Source organism: Excalfactoria chinensis, chromosome 5, assembly GCF_039878825.1.
Source record: "Excalfactoria chinensis isolate bCotChi1 chromosome 5, bCotChi1.hap2, whole genome shotgun sequence".
Lineage (NCBI taxonomy): Eukaryota > Metazoa > Chordata > Aves > Galliformes > Phasianidae > Excalfactoria > Excalfactoria chinensis.
The window spans coordinates 28275943-28291000 of NC_092829.1; the positions used below are offsets into that span (position 1 = coordinate 28275943).

The 15058-nt window shown below is 37.2% G+C and overlaps 1 protein-coding gene across 1 annotated transcript; it reads right to left on the reverse strand.

The window, feature by feature from the left end:
• Positions 1–7682: 7682 nt before the first annotated feature.
• On the reverse strand, positions 7683–15058 carry EMC7 (ER membrane protein complex subunit 7). Its single transcript, XM_072338576.1, has 5 exons — positions 14734–15058; positions 12235–12354; positions 11605–11743; positions 10981–11061; positions 7683–9162 (listed from the first exon to the last, which is right to left on the reverse strand). Exons 1-5 carry the CDS (start codon positions 14979–14981, stop codon positions 9010–9012), a joined length of 741 nt encoding a protein of 246 aa, XP_072194677.1. The 5' UTR covers positions 14982–15058; the 3' UTR covers positions 7683–9009.

The following is a 15058-nucleotide window of genomic DNA, read 5'->3' on the forward strand; positions in this document are numbered from 1 at the left end:
TGATACACAAGTAATTGCTCACCACTCCCCAAAAGATGCCAAACTAGCCCCCTGAGCAGCAAAGAGAGAACATGAACTCCCAACCCCTTCCAAACTCTTTCCACTTGATGTCATGAAGTATGGAATATCGCTTTGGCTTGTTTAAGTCAGCTGTCCCAATTCTGTTCCCTCCCAGCTCCTCAGGCCCTTCACTGAGACTAGCCTTGGCTCAGCAGGCAACTATAAATATCTGTGCGTTATCAACACTGTTTTTCTCCTAGAACCTTAATATAGCATCATGCCGGACACTCTGAAGAAAACAATTTCATCCCAGCTGAAACTATGACACTGATATCCATGTTTGATGTGTTGTAACTTTTGGTTAATATCAAACTTTGTAAGTAGTGACTAGAGTATGAAAATACTGTGCAGTACCTTATTAAATAATAATACTTGTGAAGTGTAGAGATCTTGCTGGAGTAACATACTAAGGAAGGGCAGAAGGCAGCGAAGACAGGTTTCCTACCATGTAGCTATGAACTGAGATATACATTTGTTCTGTACCTTTGATTTCTACATTTTCCATCACTGTATATCTCCTCCCCTTTTTTATTTACTATCTTCCACTTTGCTTCTCTTTGGTTTCCACACTTTTATCTGAACTGGCAGAGTAGAAGTGAAGCATGAAGCATTTAATTAGAAGTGAGCAGAGTAACAGCGGTTGTTCATGTGCACTCAGAAAGGCAACTATTTACGTAGATGAAAACAATGAACAACAAAAATCATTAAATATTACACTTCAGTGGGCATGAGTGACAGGCTGGGTGAGGGGATCCTGCAAGGAGTAGGGAACATACCTGGTGTGCTTGGCTGTGTGCCGCTGTGGAACGTGCCAGTTGCAAGGCAATTCTGGAATACGACCTGTCCTGCAGCTCTCCCAAATGAAGCACCTTTCCCTAGATTTTTGGTTATGCCCTCTAAGTGCTGTGTTTAATTTCTGTAAGTGAGTAATTAGGCAGTTTTTAGTTAACATCATTTTCTAATTACAATAGCAATTATAGATGCTTGTTCCAGCAAATATTGCAGTTGTTATGAACATCCATGATACTCTGCTCTTGATCACATATTTTGAGAACATTCTTTAGTCCTGAAAATGATGCAATCACTGTAAGACAGAACTACTTCACACTGGCATGGTTTTGTGTCATATACAGGTTTTAAAATTATTATTAATGCATTGAGTTGTTAGCCACGTTAATTAAGACATTTAATGTCTCAGCCCAGCAACTGCATATTCCTTCCCCATAATATGCTGAGGTTTCAATTATTCCTCTGAATATGTTTGTCTTTAATTAGCAAACATTATTTTAATTTTTCCAATGCAACTCTTCTTAAGGTACCTTTAAATAGTTCTCTTTATTTCAACAAGTATTTAAACAAATTAACTTACCCTTAAAAAGGGAAAATTTGACTGAAATTGAACTACTTTTTTCTTCATCAGATGTTAGTTGCAAAGACAACCTGGATACCGTAACACAGCTGATTGGACTGTTTTTGTAAGGGTTGTGAAAATCATTCCTATCTGACCCATAAAGTGAAGTCATCAGCTCCAGCAAGGGCACAGAAGTGTTACTTCAAAAATTAGTTTAGTTTACCTTAGTAGCTTGGGTAAAAGTATCAGCAGGTGCCAGTAAATATTATGGCATAGAGCTTGGTACAACTTGCGTACCCAGGTTCTTCAAAAGGCTTCAAACGGGGGATTTATGGATCACTACTGTTGACAGAAACACATGCAAACGCTAACTTTCATACAGCTTTCTGTTCAGCGTAACAAGGAGCTCCAGAGACAAAGTTCTAACAGTGCAAACCATGTGTAAAATATAAAAAAAGATCTCACTGAATCCTCACTTCCAACAAAAACTTTGATAGATACAGAAGACTGTTCAGTGGGGAAGGAGGGGGGGAAGGACCTGTCCATAGAAACACTTCTGTGCCTTTGAACAACTTGAACTGGATTGCTTTGTAACCTTAACTAAATGCACTTCTGTATCTTCAAATAGGAAAAGTTAAAAAAAAAAATGTTTGTAACAATTTTTGCTTGTTCTGCTGAGCTGACAGTGGCATGCAGAATGTGAGTGTGTCTAACAAAGCAGGAACCAGTTATTTTAATCCGCTGCAACTCATGACATTTAACACTATTTTCAATATACCTTCTAAATCTTTTTATGTATTCATTATTAGTGAGATGAACTGTTATTTGGAGAAATGAAGGTGCCTATCCTTGATTGAACATAAACTACACAAACACTTGCAGGCCCCAGATGACTCCAGTGGAGCATGCTAGGAACCTGTTTTTTATAAAGAGGGAGAAAAATAAGAGAATCAAAGAACAGTGAGCTACCTTTTGAAACTAAAAAACAAAAAATGCCTCCCCCCAAAAAACCCAGAAGAGGTTGGTAAGGCAGTGAAAAGCATCCAGTGCAGATTCATCCAGAAAGAAATCACACTATATGATTATTTTTTTCTATTTGATAGAATAATGGTCCTTTTGGAAAACATATGAGTATTAAGTATGATATATATAAGCATATATATATATGTGTGTGTGTAAGTATAATATATTAAGTATATTGTAGTTGGACATTAATAAGACTTTTAACACACAAAATGAAATTCCTTTCCTCTGGAATTTTGAAGGTTAGACACACATTTGAGAGAGATGCTACAGACAAACTGAATTCAGTAACGTGCAAATACTGATGTCAGTACAACAGCTTTACCTCAGCTATCTGATCAAAACCAAATATAAACAACAATAAAACCATTTAAATCAACCTAACAAATATTCAACAGTTTTAACTGAATATCAGCACCAAGATTTTTAGCAGACCATTTTCAGCAGATCAACGATTCGAATTAGTTAACTATACAGTTCAGTTTAACACACTGTAGCCTAACCTTGAAATATGTGAGTCTAAAAATGGTTTTCTCATCAGGGAGAAGCAGCTGGGAGCATTGCCATGGCAACCATCTCATTTCCAAAGAGACTCCATGACTTCTGTTACTCTCCAGCAACCTCACGAATGGAACAGAACAGGGAAGAAAAACAAGAAAAGGGAGGAGCTTTTCAGACAATCATACAACCAGCAAGGTTCAAAAAGACCTATAAGATCATCTAGTCCAACCCTTAGCACCAATACTTAGTACACTTTATATTATTAAAGTATATCACATATAAAAAGGTGCAAAACAGCTATTTTATGAAGGACAGAAAGCAAATTTCTTGTAATACTGATTTAAGATTGAATGAGGCAGAATTCATGTGTGTTTCTTCCCTACTAATCAAGGGGGCTGAAAGCAACAGATTACTTTTAGGGTTAGCTGCTGGGATTTAAGTTTCCCAGTGTGTCTGTAGCTCCTCATGAAAAATGTCATTTCCTTTCCCCTCTCCCCCCTCCCCCAAAAGTTAAAATGGTAAATAAGTTGTTCTTTAAATGTTTTCAGTGAACTTTGGCTGACTTCATATCTTTCTGATATTCTCTTCAGAGTACACTTGCAGGGCTTGAAAAATTCTACAATGAAGTAAGACTCAAACACCTTAGAAAGGAAGCGCTGCAACCTGATCAGATCTTTCCATGACAAATGACCTCTCCGTCATTAGCTGGCTACCTGGTGATAGAAATAATTGGTTTCTAACACTGAAGCACTTGAAAGCACAAGCGATGTACACAATTATTTCTGCCAGCACCAGTTGAAAAGCATTTGCTAGAGCAATTTCAACAAGACCTTTGTAGTCCTCATAAAAATGAAGGGCAAATATATGTGGGGAAAAAAGCCCTGTGTAAATAGCATGTGAAGAGAATCATGCAGGGAAACAAACTGAACCAAAAGAAGGAATATCAACAGTACAGTGAAATCCAAGAACAATGAGCGGATTACAAGATGAGTTTTCTCAAGGAATATTGACTAACTGTAGATTCACACGTCATCTGTCAGGGACCCCTACAAAGCTACAGCAGGAATTCTTTTCATGAAAGGACTGTCTAAATATTTTTAACATATATACTGCAGTTCAATTCTCTGAATGCTTTTAGTAAATATGACAGCAAATGATACACACATTCCACTTCAAGCCTGTCTTTTAATAATTATTCCACCTCTCATTTGAGGTCCTTCTCTCCATATAATAACAGTATTTACTAATGAAAAAAATACAGCCTCTGTAGGAGGCTTAATCTGATCCCAAACTTAGATATTCGTTACCTTCATGGTGTTTAACTACAATAGTGAAGAAATTAGGTCTGTATTAATGCAACTCTTATGTTTCATACTTTGCAAGTTGAAGCAATTAGAATCACATCTATGGTGTGGACGATCAAGAAAACAAACTGGTAGGAAACCAAACTCTCCTCCTTACTCCCCAAAATTAGTACCAATGTTCCAAACTTGATTTTATTCTGATTCCAGGCATGTGAAATCTTACTGATTATTTCTCAGGATTGTCCTTGCACCTACATATGATCAGCAATACCTACGCCTTGCAGGTCAGCCTTTGATCAGCTTTTGAGTTTGCACATCTTGTTCTCCCAACTTAAACTCAAAAGGAAATACTACATGTGCACACTGGAAAGTTAAAAAAAGACAGACAGACAGACACAGACAAAGGAAAAAAGAAAAGAAATTCTTAAAATTGCAGACAGCATTTCTAATATTTTCAAAATTATATTCATTTGAATCTTCTTCAACTTCTTTCAAAATCATTTAACCACGCTTTATATTAATTTACAGAAGCGTACTCAGTTTTAAAGAAACAGTTCAAAATCAACTTTGGTCAAAAGATGACATGACAGGTTTTCTTTCACTTGCACACTCAGTACCACTTGCCCTTGACTGAATGACAGACTTTAATTTTTATTCCTGTCAGCCATGCAGAACCAAACACTTAATAAGAATGAGCTCAACTCCAATCTGTTTTTGTGCATCATCAATAAAAGAGATAACAAGTTCCACTTGCACAGAGAATTATGTTGTCGTTAAATCTTCATAATCTTACTGGAAACAAAGCATTACATGGGGGCCACTGCCAACATAATTTGAAGGAATAATACAGTTCTAAAAGTAGACAGGCTTCTCCTGAAGAATCTTTACTATTTTTGATGATAGAGGATTCATAATTTCATATGGATTTTAAAACAAAAATAAATGAAGCAACAACAACAACAAAAACTATTTGTGACTTCAAGGAGCTTCTACATTTCATCTGGAAATAGACTAAAACTAAATACTATTCCCACAGACAATTTTTTGAGTACAGTATATTAACACGGTATTAAGTTTAAAACATCTGTTAAGGTATAAGGCCCTGCCTTTATGGACACTGAAATGACTAAGGACTTGTGATATTCTAATGTTTGCACAGTTGATATTCATTGCTTTTTGGCACTTAAGGTGTAATAACACATAACTGTGGACAAAGTTTCTTTTTGCAAATATATATATTTTAAATATATTTTTGCAAATGTAGGCATACGTGCTCTGACGAGTGGGCAAGTACACAGTTTATACCTCGCTCATACACAATTTGTAGACAGATACAAAAGGAACATCAACTTGAAATCCAGTCAATTGAAAACAATTAGATTTCAGTATTGCAAGTAACCCCAATGCTATCACCATGCTTGAATGGTTTAACAGTCTTCTTCATTTTTTAATCATTTTTCTTTTGTCCCTCACTGCTACACAATATAAACTGTTAGGACAACCCACTGCAAAAGAAACAAAGAAAACCATGAAGTACTCCACAAAATGAAAAACAAACAGCTGCAATAAAAACTCAAACCAGACAATCCTGAGAAAACCCAACACGACTCCACCACTCGTTTTCACAGAATAACTGCAGGTACAACTTGGTTGACAGTTTTCCTACGGTAGCTCACAAATTTCCAGGTGCAAAGGACAGTAACTGTACAACAGATGTTTCACACTGAAAAAAGTCTTTAAGGCTGCACAACAGTTTGGCTCCTGAATCATCTCTAGTCTTTTTTCCCCCTCACCATTTCACTGGAAGGTACTCACTCATTCATGTTTATTAAACCAATACTATTACATTTTCGTAGCTCTAAAAACTACTTTTAAGTTACACCTGTATTAGTGTATTTCAGTTACACCTGTATTAGTGCTGTACTATTAGTGTCCACCATTAGGAAAAATCCATTACTTCCTTGTTTGTAGTAGGTATTATCTGAGAGAATCACAGCTGCTGACTGTATGCAACCTGTATGCAATTACAAGTCCCATAACACCTAAATGGAGATGCTTAAATGGATCTTAGTGATGGGGTACCCTTTCTACTAAATTAGCAAATGCTATATATTCAAATTGCCTAGATTTCCTAGGAAATTTTGATAGATGGCTATTTAGAAGGGCTTCTATAATATATACATACAAAGAACAACACATAAATGCTTAATAAAGGTATTCTCTGGATTTTCTTCAGTAAGCTCATAACCATTGTTTGAATATCTCACCTGCATTACTAAACTGATCCTCAAATCTGTGAGCTGAGCTTCTCACACTCTATACATTTGCACAAAGCCTGAAAATTGCACTGTGACCCAAGATACCTGATTCTAGATCCTAAGCCCTCATCACAAATACACATCCGAACTGCCAACCAGCCTTTCTATTCAGAACAAAATCCACAGAACTTATTATTTTCATCTCTAATGCATCAAAGAGATTAAAAGCACAACTAAATATTTTCAAGGTTTAAACCAAGGATATTAAACATCAGTACATTAGCTTTCTTCATTAAATGTTAAGGAAACATCTTTGATAAAATCACTGAAAAAATTACTTCAAACTGCTCTGAATACCTCCCAGACCATTTTATACAAATGAATAATAGTTTAGAAATGGCTTCAGCAAGGTATGTCCCCTCTCCCTTCAATGCAGTCTGTTATGAATTCATTTGAAGCTGACCGCTTATTCAGAATATGGCTAAATGAGCTTTTAGATTACAGATCATTAAAAGTCAGGAAGTCAATTCAATGACTCACACTTACTGCCGTAAACATGGAGTAGTACTGAAGAACAAGCTTTCCTGCTCATTAAAACATTTATAGCCAGGCGAACTGTGAACTGCATCCAATTCTGATTCACAAAGGAATTGCCTGGACTCTGATACATCAGTTTCGAGAAGAAGGGCTGACTATTCCATGGGCTTCTTCTGAATTTTTATTGGATTTCCCTCCCCCCCCTACTTGTTCCCCCCCACTCTGATCTCTTAACAAAACAAAAAACATTTCATTGTCTGATTTCTACATTCTCCCTTAAAAACAGATTGAGACCCTGAACAGAGAAAATGTAAAAGCAAGAAATGTTCCCGTTCTGAACTCTGTAAAAAGGCAAAACTTGTCATTATGATTAACTACTGAATAAACTGTGATTAAAACCAGCTAACACAATTTCACTGTCATACCACTCACTGTTAAAGAAAACGAACTCATTGCTTGTCTTTCCAAAACAGCACAATAAAATTAATTCCTCCACCTTCAAAGAACTGTTCCATGCCTTCCCCTTAAGTTCTTCAATGAGACGCTGTTGAAAGAAGTGGTTTGTTTTTACAAAAGCAACATGCCTTTTGCTGAACACTCCTTTCAGTAAATCCTTCTAACAAGCATATCTGAATAGGAGGCTCTTGTATCTACTGGACGCAGTTTATTTTCTATACAGAAAAAAGACCAACTAATCCAAAACAAAACTTGTGAAAACAAAACGTGCAGTTTACTTTGTAAAGACAAAAGCTTTCTTTCATTACCCAAAAAACAACACCGCTTTATTTCTCCTGACAGCTACTGCTGTCATTTCAATTTGCAAAACATTAAATCTTGTGGAAGGCAACTACTTTTTCACCTTCCCTCTGGAGCTACTGGGAAAAGACAATAAAGACAAAATAAATCAACCAGGCTGAAAGAGCAAAATTTTGCAATGAACTTTGCATTCCTAGAGAGAACATGATACGCGTTTCGACAATTTCAGAGAAGGAGTGGGACGTACCCTCCTCCTGGTACATTTGAAGGTTTTTCTCTCATCTTTTAAATTTTGTGCTCATACCAATGATAAGATAAATACACAGCACACAAAACAACAGTGGGAGCCAAGTGTTGCAAACATTATACTTGTGGTTGTGAAAGGAAGTATCTAAGCTAAATGTTTATCATGTTATGCTGGTACACAGAATCCATAACTAACATGACAGAACTTCAAAGACTTTCCGATGATAAATAACTTTTTTTCCCCTCCACAAAAGAATTGCTCATAGAAACAGATCAGAGCAGAACACAGCAGTAAAAAAAACTGGAAAGTCCTTGAACAGAAGTGAGTAGGCAGCAGTTCAAAAAATAAAATTATTTTAGAACTTAATCTGACAAACATATACATCAAATTACATAGTAAACCCACACCTCAGTTTTGAAAGGAGGTTCGTTTTAGAAATTAACAGAAACATAAAACATTAAAGCCATCTTCACTCCAAACTATCATCTTTGAATTTGTTTTTATACCCTGCTCAAGTGACAACCTCTGGTGGCAGCTGTGACGGATGCGTGTGGCTCAAGGCAGGTTCGGGAGAGACAGGAAACAACACAGTAGCCAAGGGATAATTCAGCACACAGTAATACATACTGCTATTTCTCCTTGAGTGTAACCCCTCATTCATTCCACAACGGACACTCATTACCGTTTAGCACATCATATAATTTATAACATTCTCTACAGAGCATTAGTTAATTCCATAACTTTATACAGATACTGTACAGAAGCCACGTCCTCTTCTGCTTACTGTCAAGTACAAAGCAGCTTATATAGACTTAAAAAAAAAAAAAAAAAAGCTACACACCACAGTTGTAGCATACGGTATTTTGTGCCTAATAAAAGGTTGCAGTAGTGGCTTATTGATATTTCAAGACAAATAAACATGATACCACATAACAAACAGTTGTGCAAACTCAGGCCTGGAGGAGGACAGAACTACCTCCTTTTTCCAGAACTACTTTTCCCTGCTTTACTGCTACTACTACCAGACTTGCTGGAAGATTTTGAAGAAAACAGTCTTGTCATGAATTCAGAGACATCTGGCAGCTCATGGTTTGAATTCAACATGTTCATTGACTGCTCCATTTCCTGCATGAAAAAAAATTAAATCAGATAACAGCTCTTTATTTCTATGCAATTTCTATGACTTTCGATCATATCATGAACATGTATAAAAACTCTCAAACACAACTTGTAGCCTTCCAGAATACACACTGCTACACATCTTTATGCAACTGCAGCCAAATGCCCAGCTACACACAGAAACATAAAACCCCAAAACTAAAAGCACTGACATACGGAAAAAGTAACCATGTCTTAAGCAGTCTTACAGGGCAACCAACTCCTCACATATAATCATTTTCTTAAAGAAAAATAATGCCATTAAAATACTTATTTTCAGCATTACTTGCTTCCATTTTAAAACAAAAGCTTTTGATCAGATCTATATTCTCATAGATTTTTCACTCATTCACGTTTTCAAAACTTGCCCTCTCAATTTAGTATTGTTTATGCCAAAAGTAACACATTTTTGAAGGGACTGGGTATTTTTATTGTATTTTTATTGCACTAATTCATAACATGAAGCTATCAGTGTAAATATAACTTACACTTTTAGATCTGTAGGGAGCTATGGTGGCCATTGTTACAATTATATATATTCTACACCTATACTTCGGAATTCTGCTTGCTGTTATAGTATTAAATAATTAACTTTCTATATGAACTAGTATTGAGCTGATACCATAAAGAAACAAGCTAGCTCAAAAATATAGTATAAGCTCCACACTCAACACAAACAAACTGAAGTTAGGTAGAATTTAATAAACAGAATGTCATTAAAACTGAGCTGGAATAAACTACTACTTTCTCTCATTCTTTGAAGATAATTTAAATTATAAGCAAGATTCCTTCAACTTGCAGTTTCTCCTTAATAAGTCATACCGGTCAGCTAATGAGAACTAAACCATTGGAACTGCTCATTGTTTATCATCAGAAGAGCCTATCTACATACAGTGTCAAATGGGTTAAAAAATAAATCAGGAATAAATAATTTTTAAAAATTGAATTTGCAAAGTTCAGTTTGTTTTCAAGATGCCACAGATACGTGGCACATATAAGTATTAAAATCAGAATTAAAGCTATTTAGTTCTGTCACTTTTACAATATGCTTTATTTTATTAAATAAAAAAGGAAAAAACAAATGGTTCAGAGACCTATAAAGCACTACTGAAGACAGTGGTTATTTAGATGAGTTTAAACTAACCAAACCCTGAAAAAGCAGCCACCCAGGACAGACAAGGAATACTGCTAAGAACAAACGATTTAGCAAACACCTTGAGTCTCCATTTTGTCCTAGCCTTCTGCTAGTCAGCATTTGGCATGGCGAAAGGATAATAAATCAGATAATTTAATGACTACAGTAAGACTCTGAATCATCTACACTATTGTAACATCTCAACAGTCTTGTAAGCTCCATAGGGTTAGTTAATGGATAAGAGAAATCTATACCATACTCTTCATAACATAGCTGACATTAAACGATAACTGAAAACCATGTGCTAGATTTAAACAGTGCAAAAATACACTGAAAATTTTTCACATCAGAAAATATCCTTCGAAAGATTACACTTACAGTTCTAAAGATATGTTGGAAAACAACAGTCATGCTGTAATGCATTCAAAGCTTTTAATTCAAATGCATTCAAAACAACTCAATTCTGTGTTGTGTTGTTTAACAGCAAACTCACTAGGCTGAAATAGCAGGATTTTAACAGCAACATAAATAATTGCATAAATTATGCCACTAAGACATCCTTTGAAGTCCAGTTTTAGCTATCATCTCTCTGCACCTTAAAACTTCATTACATTTGTTCCCTGTATCTCCAAACCTTTGAACCTACTTACCCGTCTCATATCAGGATCACTGGTGTTGACGACTTTAGGCAAAAGCACAAATATCAGTAATGGAAGTACCATCATCACAACCTATACACACACAGCACACACACAAAAAAAACAACAGCAAGCATTTATTCAGCTTGTGTGCTGCTAGGATATTTTTATACATCCTGCCATCAAGATTTTAATTAAAATACCAATTTCTAGAACAACTGCTTTCTGAGTCAATTACCCTATGTGAGAAATCTAATTGTCAGGACAGAAACCAGAAGTTCCACGTAACAGATTTCAAACTTGGAGCATTCAAGTAAATGTTTGCCTTTTCACTGTTACAATTACAGTCTTGCAATGTGTTCCTCTCTACCCTATAAGAACACCATGTTGTCAAAGGAACCAGGCTATGCATTATTTTCAGATGAAATCCATTTAACAGAGTTGCTATGCAGGGAAGAAAGCAAACAAATAAAAACAAAAACAAAAGACCAAGGCAAAACAAACAGAAACAGCAAACAAAGCCCCAAGAACACTAAAAACCAACCACCTCAGAAAAATAAACTGCGTATATCTTTTGTGAATGAACACAGTGGAACCTCTGCATACTTTTCACCTTTGCGTGCTGCTTGTACATACCATGGGGTTCATGAGGAAATCTGTCCATCCCCAAGATTCTCTCTTGATGAAGTATGAAGGAGGTCCAGAAGATTTCATCTGGAGCGGGTATGGCAGCCTGACAACTTCTGAGGTTTTGATGTAATTCACATATCTCGCTCTAAGAAACAAAATGTGAATATTTAACACAATCTTCAATGAAAATTAATGATTATTAAATATTCCATGCAAGGTCTTAAAAATAGACTACAAATGAAACCATCTGATAGGCAGTGTCAGATATGCTTCACTTTTCAGAAGCTTATTTCCCTCAATAGAATTTATATTTCATATGACCAAATAATAGTAATTTCAATACTAATTTGACTTCTGGCTACAATAGCTACAGGAGAAAACAGCAAAAGCAAACAAACAGAACTGCTTTTTAACTCACTCATTCCCACTTACTTTAAGGCGATAAATATGAAAAGAAGAAAAGAAGCTATGGTTTGGATTTTAGGAAACGTTCTCCAGAAGCAGCGTGAAAGGAAACTGGAATACATGGTCTGAAATAGAAGCAATGGATCTATACTACTGTTCACATTACTTTTGATGTTACGCGGTCAGGCACACTTACTACATCAATAGAGAAGCAAACCTCAAAAGGCTCACCTCATTTTGCCTTTTGAAGTTATGTCAACTCTAACAGGCTCAAATTTATGAGCAGGAGATATAACTTCTACCACATAAGATCCCGAAGGTACATCATGAACCACAAAGCTTCCATCTGTCCTGAAATAAACAAACAAAGAAATAAATAAATATACCATTGCATTACAACATACTCCAATGCACTGGAGGGTATTGGTTTTATTTTTGCTCCTGAAGAAGAAACTGTATCAGTCTCTATTATAAATCTTTACATGATAATACTGACAAAAAGGAAAATTAAGATCACCCAGTACCGAGCCCATTAACATCATTAACACAAGTCACAACACAGGCAAAATGGCCAGTGTTGGCTTAAAGATTTCCTATCACAGAATGGCCTGTTAAGCCATCTTCTTGCTGGAGGAACAACTTAAAAACTTAAGTAATATTTGAAATGGTTAGATTTCTTGTGCACAAATGATACAGTGAAACTTACTTTCCTTCTGTAATTCTGCTGAAATTAAAAAATAAATTTCCATCCTACATGGTGTGGGCAGACATTAAATATGACTTACAGAGCACAAAAAAAAAAATACCACATTTTGTGCCCTTACTGCAAAACAGATTAACTTCACTTTTAATTGCTTCTTTTAGAACTAGCCTACGCTGGAAAGCTCTATCACAACAATGAGGAAATTAAGAGCTCTGAATACGAACACAGAAGTGATTTTTTAGACAGATTGCTTTAATTTTAAAGTAAGTAACTTCAACATTAAGTGAAAATAATTGAGAAAGGACACTTGTAAGACTCGGCACAAGCTGTCATCAAATTAAAGTACAGAAGCTTGTAGGTTCCCTCCTACATGTTTCCAGAAGCTTCCAAGAAGGAAAACTTTGTGTTCTCTGCTTGTCTAAAATTACTATCAAATACATCCCTTCTAAAAATAATAATCAAAGACCAAATAAGTTCTTCAAAGGCAAAAAAAGTGATAAATCTCAACGCATTTGAAAGACATCATGAAAACAAATAAGTGAACCTCCTTAGAAGTGATTTCTGTCTTCATATCAGTTCTCTCAAAATTCTACATCACTTCAGGGTTCTCCCACAATCAAGACAGAAATAAGAAGTGACACATAGGTAGATTTCTTTAATATTCTATGTGATGAACTCCTAAAAAAAAAATGCAAAGATTATCATACTTTGCAACTATACTAAGGACTTTCCATGGGAATTCCCTTTCGATTTTCCCATTCTAGTAGTATTTGGATGAAATCTGATGAGTTTCTCCAAAGTCTCACTTGACCAGGTGAGTTCTCATTTCACATAGAGATACACAAGAGCACCATCCTCAAGGAATAAAAAAGTTGATCTTTTACTTCAGTGGGGAAACTCTAAAATGCTTGTAATAGAAAACTCTCTTGAAATATTCAGCAGAAACTTTGCTATGTCAAATAGTTTCCCTCTTATTGGTAACCGAAAAGACATTCATTTAATAACCCAAACCTGCCTGAGAAATGGTGACAAAAATATCTTCTGATAACACAGACATATTTAACCCTGCCAGTGAAAGGGAAAGATTTTTCTACTCAGCCTTTAATAGCACTATTACTGATAACATTTCTTTCCTGTCTGGTATTTCTTACCAGCAGTGCCCTACCACCCAGTAATGTGCTCACCACAGGTGAACAGAACACTACATAGCACAGCTGTTTAGCTGAAACATACCATACTTGTGGTGGCCCAGCATCTATGCAGATGTTTATCAACTGAGTTAATTCACACATACTATTAATTTCTTGGCTTGGTGTTATCACATAATGTGGTGAGTCTACTACTAAATGTATGAAATTAACCTTAACGAAAAGATGTGTTAACCGGGTTATGCTGTTACAAGCATTGTGTACTTTTAGCTGAGATTATTTCCTCACATTTCCGAAATCTCCAGCTCCAACAGCCGAGTATTTAGAAACGTGTGAGCCCCGTTAAGTTTTTACAAGAGATGTAAACATGATGCAAGACACCTGCAGCTGGGTCGTACTGCTCCATCAGGTGCTCTACTGACACGATTCTGTTGTGCTAAGTAAGATCTGCTGTGTTTGCCTATACAGACATCCCAACTTCTGCTGCAGAGGGAATAACACAAAACAGCTGTATTTATAAGCTAGTATATCTTACCCCACGTGAACTTGCTCATTTTAATAGACGATTTTAAGAACAAGGTATTATGCTGCACTAAAATCAGATTTTAGAATTATCTTCGACTGTGAAGTGAATTTCACTCTCAGCTATGAAGGTATCTTCTGAGTATCCCCAGATCCTGACTTCCAGCAGCCCGCTGCCTCAGCCAGGATACCCCGCACAACCTCACGGTCACAAAGCGGGGCTCGGGCGCGACCGAGGCGCCCCGCGGCCGCCGCCATCTTGCGGCCGACACCGCAGCAGGGCGGGGTGCGGGGATAGCGGCGCACGGCGCCGAGGGATTCCCCGGCAGGCCCAACCCCCCCCCGCCCGGAGCTCACTTCAGGAAACCGACGTGTTCTTCCCCGTCCACGAGCACCCGAGCCCCCGCGATCCAGTCCTGGGGCTTCACCCCAGGCACCACGGCCCGGCCCTCGATCTTAAACCGCTCCCCAGGGCCCGCGCCGCTCGGCGGCTCCGCCGTCCCGGTCGCCTCCGAGCCCGCGACGCCGGGAGCCAGCGGTGACGCGAAAAGGCAGAGCAGCACCAGCGGCACAACGCCGCCCCGCGCCGACATCGCCATGACCATCGCCGCCGCTCAGATGCCGGGGCGCATGCGCAGAGCGCGACACACCTCAACTTTACGGGACAGCCAGCACCGGAAGC